Source organism: Gymnoscopelus microlampas (assembly GCF_963454915.1).
Source record: "Gymnoscopelus microlampas genome assembly, chromosome: 4".
Taxonomy (NCBI): domain Eukaryota; kingdom Metazoa; phylum Chordata; class Actinopteri; order Myctophiformes; family Myctophidae; genus Gymnoscopelus; species Gymnoscopelus microlampas.
Window position 1 is genome coordinate 33,167,495 of NC_139941.1, and position 12,258 is coordinate 33,179,752.

Here is a 12,258-nt window from a genome sequence, read left to right on the forward strand (position 1 = left end):
CGAATGGGGAAAGGGCAGGGATGAGCGTCACGTGACGCCTTTGTTTGACCCGGAGAAGAGTCAGTTGTCCCAGCGCCGGGTCAAAGAAAGGTGCTTATTGGCCAAAAACCCGAACGTGTGGCTCAAAGAATCCAATCAAAACAGGGACGCCCCAAGAAATAAAAAAAATAACAAAGTGGCTTCGCGAAACGCTTGTTGTTTTATTCACTTGGAAAATAGAATCTTCATAATTCTAATATATTAATAACATCCACCGTGTATAATACCCAACATGTTATCTAGCTTTCTATTTTTCCACTACACTACAATTCCTGTCGTTTGGAACGTTTTCAGAACGCTTATTCTTCTTGAACGCGCCCCTGACGTACGCAGCACAGCAGTCACGTCAGTGTTGAGTTTGCGGAAGTCAGTGTATATTATTATAGGATCTGATGCCTGGAGGCTGCGTCACGTGTGAGTTGTTGTACAGTTTGAAGTCAAACATCTATCGTTTGATTTGAATCTCATAATAAACATGGCGTGTCCTCACCGTGCACACTAACTGGCTAAAAGGCGGTGTCTACATGTTGACAGCTTGTCTTATGTGTGAGATTATAGATAGCTACCAAACAGATTAGCTAACACAGTTAGCTTGCTCTGCTGTGTACATAATATATACATGCTGTGTAATCTGATACTGTTTGTCAATGCTATGGGCTGTATATAGCGCTGCATATCTCTTTTAGCAGTGGTGGAAAGTAGCTGAGTACATTTACTCAAGTACTGTACTTAAGTACAATTTTGAGGAGTTTTTCCCAAGTTTCAATACTTTTAATTCTACACCACTCTACCCTCTCTGAACTTTTTAGATTTAGATTACTAAACATACTTTAACCACTTAAGGTCTATATATATTTTGGCTATTTGAAAATAGCCGATCTACAAGCTCACAATGCATGAGCTTGTAGATCTGCTATTTTCTAAAAGATTTGTATACATTTTGAACTTGTTAAATGGGACATTCTGCACATGAGTACTCTCTGCTTTTGGTACTTTTAAGTACATTTTTATACCAATGCTTTTGTACTTTTACTATTTTAGATTCCAGATCTTGTCACAGCAGCTATAACAACGGTATGCTGAACAGGTGGCGATGTCTTGGAAGTCAAGGACTCGCAGCCTGCAGGTGTTTGACACAGAGCTGAGTGCTGATACTGTGGAATGGTGCCCTATTCCACAATGGCACAACATCCTGACATGTGGAACATATCAGCTCCAGAAGAGTCCAGATGGGGTGAGAGCGCACATCAGCCAGTGGTTATCAACTGGTCTCACACTGGGATGAGGTTTGGCCTTGATCATGATGAAATCAAGGTCCATCATATCAGATTAACACAATAGCTCTCTGTTAAGTTGTATTACAATGGATAGATATTCATAATCTAGAACATGCAGGTACTACATCATCTCATATAGGTGTGTCATGGTTATCAATAGCCTGTTCACTTGTAACATAGACACTATTTAAGGTTTATATGTTTGTTGTTCCAGTTCTTGTTGGCCTAGTTTTTTCACTACATCATGCCACTTGAACCCTAACAATACTGAGAGGAGTGGACCTAGAGGGCCGGGGGACCCCGGGCATCTCAATACATAGGGTTTAAGTGATTGAATGACTGTTTATTTTGGGTTTGTTTTTTGATCGACTGCACACTGACACCTGTCCCTTGCACAATCATAGGCAGCGGATGAGTCTGCCACGCCCAACCGGATTGGTCGTTTATACCTGTTTGAATTTCGCCAAGAGGGCTCCCTGACCCCGCCCCTCACTGAACTGCAGCGTGTGGACACTCCGGCTATTTTAGATCTGAAATGGTAAGACTGATGCCGGCAGTTACCATTTCAGCTTGCTATCTGCATTTATTATGCTTATGCATTTGTTTAATATTGTGCCTGTTTCAGGTGTCATGTACCAGTATCAGAGAAGCCGTTGTTGGGAATGGCCAGTGCAGTTGGGGACATCCAGCTGTACACACTCACAGAGAGTCAGGTGAGAGACTTGGCTTCAGAAGATCTACGTCTATAATTGAAAAAGCTTGTACTTAAATGCATTATGTCTTAAAGCCACAGTCTGTGCGTTTCATGACCTACCTGGGATTTAAAAAAAATGTGTGGTCCGCCCGCCCCCAGCGATTACTCTTGTATTCATTTTATTGAGGTTAAAGGAGGAGTTCACCCAAAAAATGACTTATTTTCTATCAATTACACACCCCATGAAGCCTTGATTTCATGGATTTATTTTTGTTTTTGTGGCATTCCTAAGACAATAATTTGATGACCGTGTGTATTTCCGGTAGGAGACACAAATAATGTACTTTGTGTCTCCTACCGGATACATTAGCCGGTAGGAGACGGGAATCAAATTATTAGCTTAGGAATGCGACACAAACAAAAAAGAATCCATAGATTCAAGGCTTCATAGGGTGTGCAATTGATAGAAAATAAGTCATTTTTTGGGTGAACTCCTCCTTTAAGGTTAGAATTATGTTTTGGGTTAGGCATAGTTTTACTGAGGTTAAGGTTAGGAATAAGTTTAGTTTTACTGAGGTTACGTTTAGGAATACCTGGTGGCGACCGTTCCGATGTCGACGGATTAGACCCGGGGCGAGCATTCTTGTATTCCTCCCGTAGGAGACCAAAATTCTACAGCAGAGCGAATCCCCGCTTGGTCAGGGCTAATATTGCACAAGGCAGTACTACTTCTCAACCAGTTGGTGAACTACCCGACCCCAGGGTCTAAAGTTCTTGATGAAAGGCTAGGGAGATCACTTCCACCACTGCATATGAACTAGTTATATTCTATTAGCATACTCTATCTACCACAGGGGTCTTCAACCTTTTCAGGCCAAGGACCCCCTAGCCTAGAGAGAGATGAAGCAGGGACCCCCTCTATATTGTATAAAATTTCTCCTCAGAAAAAGGATGCTAGGGTTCAAGTGGTTAAGGTAAAAAAAAAGGTCATATCACACAAAGATTTGGCGGCCCCCCTGTAGTGACTCTGAGGACCCCCTGTTGAAGACCCCTGATCTACCATACAGATTGGTTAAAATACAATTGTATTCATTAAAATACTTTCTGGATTGCAGCTTTAAGATAAGGAATATGCTCGAATTTGTGATTGAAGTGCTGGAAAATAGTAGTGTGGGTCCTGCTCTAATGGAGTATCTGTCCAGTAGGAAAGCCACTGGGGTCTAAAGGCTCTGAGCAGTCTGGAAGTGGGAGCTGACAGGCTGGCACTCTCACTAGACTGGTCCACTGGCAGGGGGGACAGGTATGCTACAGACATATACCACTTTTACTAATAATAGTATGCCAGCTGTTATAACTAGTAACATTACTACTGCTTGCAATACTATTCCTACTTTGTTTGTCACTAGCCTTTCATCAAAGGCAGTTCCCAAATCACAAAATTATTTTAGAAAAAGTGTTTAATGAGAAGTGAAATCTGTAGTGGTGGATCAGTGATCACTGACACAAACCAAAATGAACGGGAGGGCTTTCTTGTGTCCACAGCAGTGATTTGCGGGTGGTGTGCAGTGACTCTGCAGGCTGTGTGAATGTACTCTCCCTGGGTGAAACCAGTTTGACAGCTGTGTCACAGTGGAAGGCCCATGACTTTGAGGCCTGGATCTCTGCATTTTCCTACTGGGACACTCAGCTGATTTACTCTGGTAATATTCCTGTTATTACCGTTATTGCCATATCCATTACTATTGTCATGAATTCTGCCATTCATCATCCAGGTCTGCCTTGGAAGGAAAGGTTTTTAAACTCAAGGTGACTTCCTGAGAATTAAAATATTACAATAATTAAGTTATTACAGTTACCATTACTTATTCTACTGCTATACTACTTCCATACGAGTTCCCTTTCACCATTAGTCACTTTAGTGACGTAAGTGTGTAATCAATCAGCGATAAATAGTGCTGTTAGTCCTGCGCCCCCAGGGTCCTGTTTGATATAAGTCCCACATATCGAACAGGTACCAAAAATCAACAGCGAGAACCTTGCGGAACTGGTACCATGTCGAATAGGAAGATTCTGGTTTGCTAGTACCAAAAAAGTGCCAAATGGTCCAGTACATCTTGACATTCCATTATAATTGTGAGTGGGGAGCAAATAATCAGATTTGTTCTCCATTCATTCTCATTGCAAGACGAAACCAGTCTCAAAATCAGTCCTGTTGTTTCCTTTTGGGAAAGTGAAATGGCTCTATCCATGGTCATGTTCATTGAAACTATATGAATTAAATGTATTGTTGCCGTGTTGTCTATGGAATACACCAGGTGGGGATGACTGTAAATTTAAGGGCTGGGATCTACGGATGGGTCCTTCCACCCCCACTTTCACCAGCAAGAGGTGAGAATCCAGAATCAGGTTTATTAGCTGTTAACAATACCATGTACTAAGAATATTACCGTGTTTACCTCAAGAAACTACACACCATAACCATGTATACTGTATATAAATAATAATAATAAGAATGCATTGGCTGTTTGGCACCGTAGAGCTTGGCAAAGTAGTATAATTTATGAAAACCAAAGCCGGAAATTAATCTCACATTCTTTTTGTCTTGAAGGCACACAATGGGTGTGTGTAGTATACACAGCAATCCACACCGGGAGCACATCCTAGCTACAGGAAGGTAATGATAACTGTGTTTTACTGTCATCCTTCTTAAGTAGAACATAACACAAATGTGACTGTACGATAAAGGCACCCTACTGCTCTTCTTCAGAGATACTTTGGGGAATACTGTGTGTGAACATTTTAGATACTTGTTTTTTCCTCCAGCTATGACGAGCAGGTGCTGCTGTGGGATGGCAGGAACATGAGGCAGCCCCTCAGTGAGAACCCCCTCGGGGGCGGCGTGTGGAGACTAAAGTGGCACCCCACCCATGAACACCTGCTGTTGGCTGCCTGCATGCACAACGACTTTCACATCCTCGACTGCCAGCAGGCACTAGGTGCAGTGTGAATGTGTCTTTCATAAGCCTGTCAGAACGCCTTTCAGGCATGCTAGCAGTTTGAGGCCTATCTTGTAATGGTGGAGTTCTGTTATATTAATTTAATAGGCCCCAAGAGGCTGTGGTTTACATTGAGTGTAGAAGAGCTAAGGGGTGTTGTTAGGCACAATGCAGAGTTATTGTGTTTAGGTGTTATTGCGTAAGGCAGTTGACACTATTACTTTTGTAGATCTGCTTGGCAGTCAACAATACAGGACCTTAGATGTACTGTACCAAGTAGCTCCCAGGTAAGAAAGCAAATAAGTATACATTGATTAAAAGTGCATACATGCTGTCTAGCCGTCGCAGGATAAATCAAATAAAAAAAGATTCTCTGTGACTATCATTTTGTTCAGATACGCTTCCCCTCCTATATAAGCCCATTCAACTCCCATATTATTTTTTTAGGTCAAATGTATATATCAAATATCTAAATATTGAATCAAGCAATTTAAACGCTGTCTGGGGTGCACACAAGAGCCAGAGCCGTACTACTGTAATATAACACTGCTGATGCATCACTACTTATATTCCTCTAGAGGGCAGTGGAGGAGCGTGTCCCAGCCTTGCCTCCTACATTCTGCACAACTCCCTGGCGTATGGAGCCGACTGGTCCCAGGTCACCCTGGAAGAGCCTGCTCCTCTCTGCTCCCCGGAGACAAGGAAAAGCCCCGTGGAGACCAGTGGCAGAGGACACTTGAGGATCCAATATGAATCCCCCACTGCCAGCTTCGACACATCACTGGAAGACGACGAGGGTCGCTACATCCCAGACACCGTAGTGCCGACCCCATCCACCACTTCCAGCTCCGCTGCCGTTTCACCCCTTAATACCGCAGCGGATGGACCCATCTTGTCCTGTTTGCTTGCCAGTTGTTCTTTCTATGACCATATGCTGCATGTATGGCGCTGGGACTGGGCTCCTGAGAAGGCCTGTGGCTCCCCCCAGGCTCAGCAGGGGAGTGAGTCAGAAGACCAAGCAGGTGACCCGGCAGGAGCCCTGACTAAGTTGACACTATCAGAGAGTAGAGACTTGAAGCAGTAAATCTACAGAAGTGAAGCATAATGTGTACAGCCCTGAAAATAAAACGGGCTCATATCATTCATAGTCTCTTGGATTTTGAAGCTGGTTGACACTTAGGACAAAAGGTTTGCCATCAGTCTACAGTACGATTCACAAGCGCTATTGTTTGGATGCAACATACATCTATTTTTTCGGAACCTTGTATTCGTTCAGCTCATAACCTGTTCACCTTTATGACCAGTGGGCATTTGTGGAAGCAGTTTTCCCTTTATTATAGCTTGTTGCTATTACAGCTACTTCTATCAGTCTGTTAATTCATAATCTGTGATTCTGCAAGGACAAAAAAGAAAACTACCAGCACCAATTCTGAAATTTTTCAGATTTTCAGCATTTACTGGCCATGTGTGAATGGGATACCCAATGCGTTCCCATTTGGAGCTTGTTGAATGCTTGTGTTCATGCTGCTGGCATTACGCCTTCCTCAATGAAACTAACCCCTGTCATTTCTTACATGTGGAACAAACCTTTATTTTGTAATATTACCATATCCTTGTCACCAAAAAGTAAAAAAACATTTCTTTTCTAAATGGTATTTACTGTTTTTATTTTAAATATTTTATAAAGGACATCAAAACCACATTACATTTGTCTGTCATTAGGCTAGATTTTACTTTTGATTAATACATCTATATGGTGTGTGCCAGTTTGATGATCTCATTGAATTGATACAATAATCATTATACTGTTTAGTGAAATTGTCCGTAATGTTTACTTATAAATGACTGTCACAACTTCATTAAGTGTTTGTTAAATCAACAGGCCACAGCTTGAAAAACAAATGTTCTGTCTGTGAATTGACACCTTGATAGTTGCATTTAACCTATTAAGACCTGAGGCCGATTCTACAAATGCCTTCTAATCAAAACTTTTGATTTTTCAACAAGTACCAGGTCTCCTGGTTCTGCCAGACCCCTAGTGGTTGAGATCTGGATGGCTTCGCATGACGTCTGCAGAGGTATTTCACATTTTTTTCATAACGGTATTTCACATTTTTGTCCAAGGCAACATCAAATTTGAAATTACGTGACCTTAGGATTTCATATATTGATCAGACAATTTGACAGGACACCTGCCAGTTGCTGAAAACAAATCCATGATCCTAAAAGGCCACAATTGTGTACAGTGATCTGTGACAGTGTAACAAACCGGGCATCATATAATGATTTATATCTACAGAGGTGGCTTCAGATGGTATCATATGATGATTTATATCTACAAAAGTGGCTTCAGATGGTATCCAGCCCTTGATTTAAAGTCCATAGCCTTTGCCTTGCCAAAGTTTTAATTTCTAGCGCAAAGAGTTCTTGGGATATAATTTGAATAGCTTTCCTTCCTGAGTGGGCTCGTATCCATACTTTGTCAGCTGATCCAAGTTTAAAGTTCCCTCTTCGAAGTCTTTCTTGATCTGAGGTGCCACAAGCTCACTGAACAGACTTTCCGCAGTGAGTGGAGGTTCTGATCCCGTGGGGGTGCGATATGACACATAGGGCTTGAGCTTGAATCCCTCCAAATTTGGCACCACAAACTGAGGAATCATCTCTTGTACGGCTACAAATTTTCGACTGGAGGTCCTCAATCCTGTGATCCTCGCGGTTCTACCTCTATTCATAGTCCGCGGGCCTCGCTTGCTGGTCCACTCGGCCATTCGGTCGGCCCCTCGGACCAGACCCCTCGCAAGTGTGGACAACACACCCATGGCTCCTGAAGATCTGTGAACATGGAACAAAAATTATGTGGCTGGCACAGTAGCTGTAGAAACTGACGTCATAGTACTGACATCATAGACTGGCCTGGCCACTGGACTCCATATATGGCCATGCCTCCAACAGAACTCCATATATAGGCAATGGGCATAAAGGAGACTCAGACAAGACAGATAGAGAAATCCCCATTTAGACTTTAGAGCATGATACAAGGGACACAGACAAACAGACGGGTATTGCATAACCGGACGGGGCATACATTCGGGGGCATACATTCCCTTCTTCATCATGATTTGTGTGCATGGGGAACTCATTTGAAACAAGCTCTGTGCTTTTATGAGTCTTCCAGTTTAGTAGACCTTGTATTGTGAATTTGTACTTCCATGTACTGTTGTTCTCATGTCTTACTAAATAAAGTACATCAATCAATCAATCAATCCCACCTTGCATCGTTCTCGACTTGTGTGGTAACGTTTGACCACTCAGACTGTCACAACACTGCTGCTACTGCAGATAACATCTTTACAGAAGCATCTACCAGACTGATATATACAACGAACGTTGCAAGGTTAGCTTGATGAATTGCATTACCACTGAAACGTCTACGACTGTCTAACAACCACATTTATTTCACCTAGCATAGCAAGATGCTAACGTTTCACAACAAAACTAGCAAGTTTGTTTACTTTATCGGTATGATCTCGCAACGCTAAATTAGTCAACGGAGTGGTGGGGGCATAGTTATATTATGTTTAAAAATAACTTAGTGATAACGTTGTATCAACAATAACGCCTTGCAGTGTAAAATCCTCTCTCACCTTGAACACGTCTGGGCAGCAGCACAGCAGCTGTAGTAGAACCCCTGACTCTCCAAAGAGACGTCCTGTGATTGGCCGAACTGCACTGACGTCAACCAATCGCAGGCCGACATAGTCAGGGGACTGTAGTGAACGTACAGATTGACGGACAACAAGGCATGTTTACACATCAACTTTGACACAAAAACACCAGCTCCTCCAACTAAGTGCTTTACAAGGACGATCACCCAGTAAGTAATTTATATTTGTTGTTGTTTATGCTCTACCCTGCTGTCAACTCATACTGGTTTATTTGACCGATTGATCTTCAACAAGTTACTGCCCAAAATCTGCATAACGGAGCTTTAATCTCAGCGTCGAGTGTAATATGTATATTATTATAACGTCTCATTTCAATCAGTGGATTACACAGTCAAATCACATTATCTTCCCCACCTGTTCATTCAAAGTTAGACAGTAACAAACTAACTAACTTTGCTACTTCTGTTTTCACATGAATCATAGTCTGCACTCAGCAGTTGTCACTGTCAGGGGAAAGTCCATTTGACACACTATAAGTGAAAGGGAACCTCCGACTATAGGGATATCCTATTGTAGCACACACACACACTGAACACGTTGATATAGCTTCATAAAAGCCAAATAAGGTAACTTAACCTCGGCGTGTTTCTCATGAATGAGCATTCCTCCCTGTTTATAAAGACTAGTGACTGTTGTCCTTTTGCTGCAGCAGGGTGTCTGGTTACAGTCAGCCAGGGTAAATGGAGGTCTTCTGTGTGCCCTCGTACATGGTTCTCAAACCCAAATTGACACTCATTAGCCCGCCAACCCACATTTGAAAAGATATGCCATGCCACCATATCAATTAAGCTGATTCTGATTATGAAGAGAAGATTTTTATGGCTCTAGCAGTGATTCTCAATCTCAACCATTTAAATTTCAAGGATCCCCAGTTAGACATGCATAGGGCCTAATGCTACGGACCCTGGCATTTCTATCTCTGGGACTCCAATTTATATTGTAAAAGCAATGTTAGTTTAACTTTGATAGTGTACAAACGGAACCAAATGGACCCAAGGTTCCATCTCTGAGTTACAGATCCATAAGGGTCCATTTGGTTCATAACTATCTATCATTTAGCTTGGGACCCCCTGGAACTCCCTCAAGGACCCCTGGGGGTCCCCGGACCCCACTTTGAGAACCACTGGTAACATGTTGTACAATGTACATTCATGCACTTCTTCTATTATCTAACTGAAGACTTTGTTCTGCTCATCTTTATAATCTATTTTTAGGTTGTATCGCAACAGGAATGTGTTCATTTATACTATTTGCTATTTACTTAAACAATTGAATACACAGGACCACAATGGAAACAAGCCCCCAGGGCTTTTTGTGTTATCCTTTTAACAATCTTTGTAAACCGTACCAATGTACAATCTGTTTATAAAGTATTCAATCAATCAATCAAATGCTATTGGACATTATAGCCTACATTCCCACCAGTTTTGTTTTTGCAATGATATGCAATAGGGATCTTGTTTTATTCATTTAATTGAATTACAGAATTCTGTGGTGTTTTTTTTCTTAAAGGCATGGAAGAAGACAGTGATGAGGAGAGCTGCAGTATATACCCGGTATGTCTGATCTCAACAATCTGCCCTGGATTAAATGATAAATAACCTATGAGCAAGGAAGGATGGGTAGTACAGTAACTGACTACATGTAGTCAGGATGACATAATCATTATGAGAAATAAGTATAATCAGCCCAGACTACATTCATCAAAATGTGTAATTAGATAATAATTACATTGTCGAGGAAGCTTGATTACATTTTGATGATGAAATCAATCCCCCCCGGGGTCAGTAGGACAGTCTACTGTAGGTCGCCTTTCTCAATCCACACACCTGCTGTCCCAATCACATATCAGCTTCAGTTTTACCCCCCCACAGACAGATAGTCTCTCTGTGAAGCCTCTCCACATTGGCTGAAGTGAAAGACTGGGGGATAGTTCATTGGGAAGGTGTTGGTTTCCAATGATTGTCAATGATTATGGTAGGAGATGGTGGGGGGTGTACAGTTGCCGAACAATCAACATTTACATTCATTCATAGTTACATACATAGTCAATGGGTCCTCGCAATGCTATTGGAATGTGTTTTATTTGCATTGAAAACCCTTTGCATACATTTAGTTAGCATATAAATGTTTGATTTAGCATCAATCCAAAAGTATTTGGATTAGATTAATAGTATTATTGTTATGTAATCCAAGGGGTTACATAGAAAAAAATACATGTACAGTAGCTGAATACATGTACTACAATACAACACAACCCTGCCTATGAGAATTTGTTTTGTTAATACTTATTTATAATACACGTTATTGAATGAATAAATGCTGCCTGTCCTTTGGATCCCTTCGCTCTACACAGTAAAATCCTCAGTCTTAATTTAACAGTCTTAATTTAACTCAAAGATATTAGCCTATTACCTAATTTCCTGATGGTTGTTTCTGTGGTTGATGTTTCAGAGCTTGCTTCCTTTGGGTACTCAGCTGGGTACTCAGCTCAAAGCCAGAGTGCAGCAGTTTGTGGAGGAAAGGACTGAAACTAATGTGGTAACAAATTACATTCTTTCTTTTTTACTGAGAAAAAAAATGTGGCAAACACAGTATTCCAAAATATAATGAATCAAATCGATATTTCACATATGGAATCTCTCATTATCATTTATATGTGTATATATATACTGCTCAAAAAAATAAAGGGAACACTTTGATCCCTTAATTCTTTTGAGTTTTTTCATGAACTGTGTACATACTGCTAACGAAAAAACTCAAAAGAATTAAGGGATCAAAGTGTTCCCTTTATTTTTTTGAGCAGTGTATATATATATATATATATATATATATATATATATATATATATATATATATATATATATATATATATATATTGCAGTGGTTGTTTTGACTTTCTCATTGGTTTTTCACTATATGTATTTATCAAAATGCTGTTTGTTTTTGTTTTTCTCACAGTTGACTGCTGTGCTAATTGGAGCTGGGGCTATGGTCTCTCTTATCGGTGTTATTGTCTTTCTCCTCTACAGAAGATACAAGAGTCAGTATCTTTTTCTTTTCTTTGCCGTTACATTTTTATTGAGAGGAAGAGAGAAGCTGTGCACTCACTTCCAGCTGTTACAAAATAACATTTACTGGGTTTAGTGTTCGTTGTGAATGTTTGACATAAGCATTCCTAGTGGGAAGAGTCACTAGGAAAAGGAATGTGTGTTATACCAGTGTTATACCACTTCAGAAAAAACAGGGAATGGAACCACTTACTTATATCTGTTTCTTACTACTGATGTACTGAACCCAAACATGTTCGAAGCTGTTAAAGCTGCAAGCCATAATTTGTGAATGAAATGTTATTGTGACCAATGTTGAGTATGTTTATACAATATAATTCTACCTACTCTGCTATTGAAAAATGTATATCCCGTTGTTGGATAGGACAACTAGACTGCAATATATCCTACGCCCAAACAGGCTTTCTGTATTAGCCCAGAGGTAAACACCTGGGGAGGACATGAGAGTTATGGGTT

General features: G+C 40.9%; 3 protein-coding genes across 7 annotated transcripts in view; 2 read left to right on the forward strand and 1 right to left on the reverse strand.

Moving 5' to 3' along the window:
- Window positions 1–401: 401 nt before the first annotated feature.
- dph7 (diphthamide biosynthesis 7) lies at window positions 402–6,708 on the forward strand. 2 transcript variants are annotated; one of them, XM_084056177.1, is made up of 10 exons: window positions 402–453; window positions 1,081–1,273; window positions 1,721–1,854; window positions 1,942–2,029; window positions 3,216–3,310; window positions 3,553–3,710; window positions 4,326–4,398; window positions 4,619–4,684; window positions 4,834–5,006; window positions 5,585–6,708. In XM_084056177.1, exons 2-10 carry the CDS (start codon window positions 1,133–1,135, stop codon window positions 6,088–6,090), a joined length of 1,434 nt encoding a protein of 477 aa, XP_083912303.1. In that variant the 5' UTR covers window positions 402–453; window positions 1,081–1,132; the 3' UTR covers window positions 6,091–6,708. The 2 variants fall into 2 exon arrangements, with proteins under 2 accessions (XP_083912303.1, XP_083912304.1); XM_084056178.1 differs by having other exon boundaries at window positions 3,556–3,710.
- On the reverse strand, window positions 6,644–8,712 carry mrpl41 (mitochondrial ribosomal protein L41). 2 transcript variants are annotated; one of them, XM_084056179.1, is made up of 2 exons: window positions 8,651–8,712; window positions 6,644–7,838 (listed from the first exon to the last, which is right to left on the reverse strand). In XM_084056179.1, the coding sequence occupies exon 2, from the start codon at window positions 7,823–7,825 to the stop codon at window positions 7,418–7,420; it is 408 nt and encodes a 135-aa protein (XP_083912305.1). In that variant the 5' UTR covers window positions 7,826–7,838; window positions 8,651–8,712; the 3' UTR covers window positions 6,644–7,417. The 2 variants fall into 2 exon arrangements, with proteins under 2 accessions (XP_083912305.1, XP_083912306.1); XM_084056180.1 differs by lacking the exon at window positions 8,651–8,712 and adding an exon at window positions 8,276–8,626.
- A 56-nt stretch (window positions 8,713–8,768) lies between these two features.
- pnpla7b (patatin-like phospholipase domain containing 7b) overlaps window positions 8,769–12,258 on the forward strand; it is a 43,144-nt gene continuing 39,654 nt past the window's right edge. For all 3 annotated transcript variants that reach the window (XM_084056172.1, XM_084056173.1, XM_084056174.1), the window contains exons 1-4: window positions 8,769–8,880; window positions 10,244–10,287; window positions 11,186–11,272; window positions 11,693–11,774. In XM_084056172.1, the coding sequence (XP_083912298.1) occupies window positions 10,246–10,287; window positions 11,186–11,272; window positions 11,693–11,774 (211 nt within the window). In that variant the 5' untranslated portion in view covers window positions 8,769–8,880; window positions 10,244–10,245. The remainder of the gene's footprint in view (window positions 8,881–10,243; window positions 10,288–11,185; window positions 11,273–11,692; window positions 11,775–12,258) is intronic.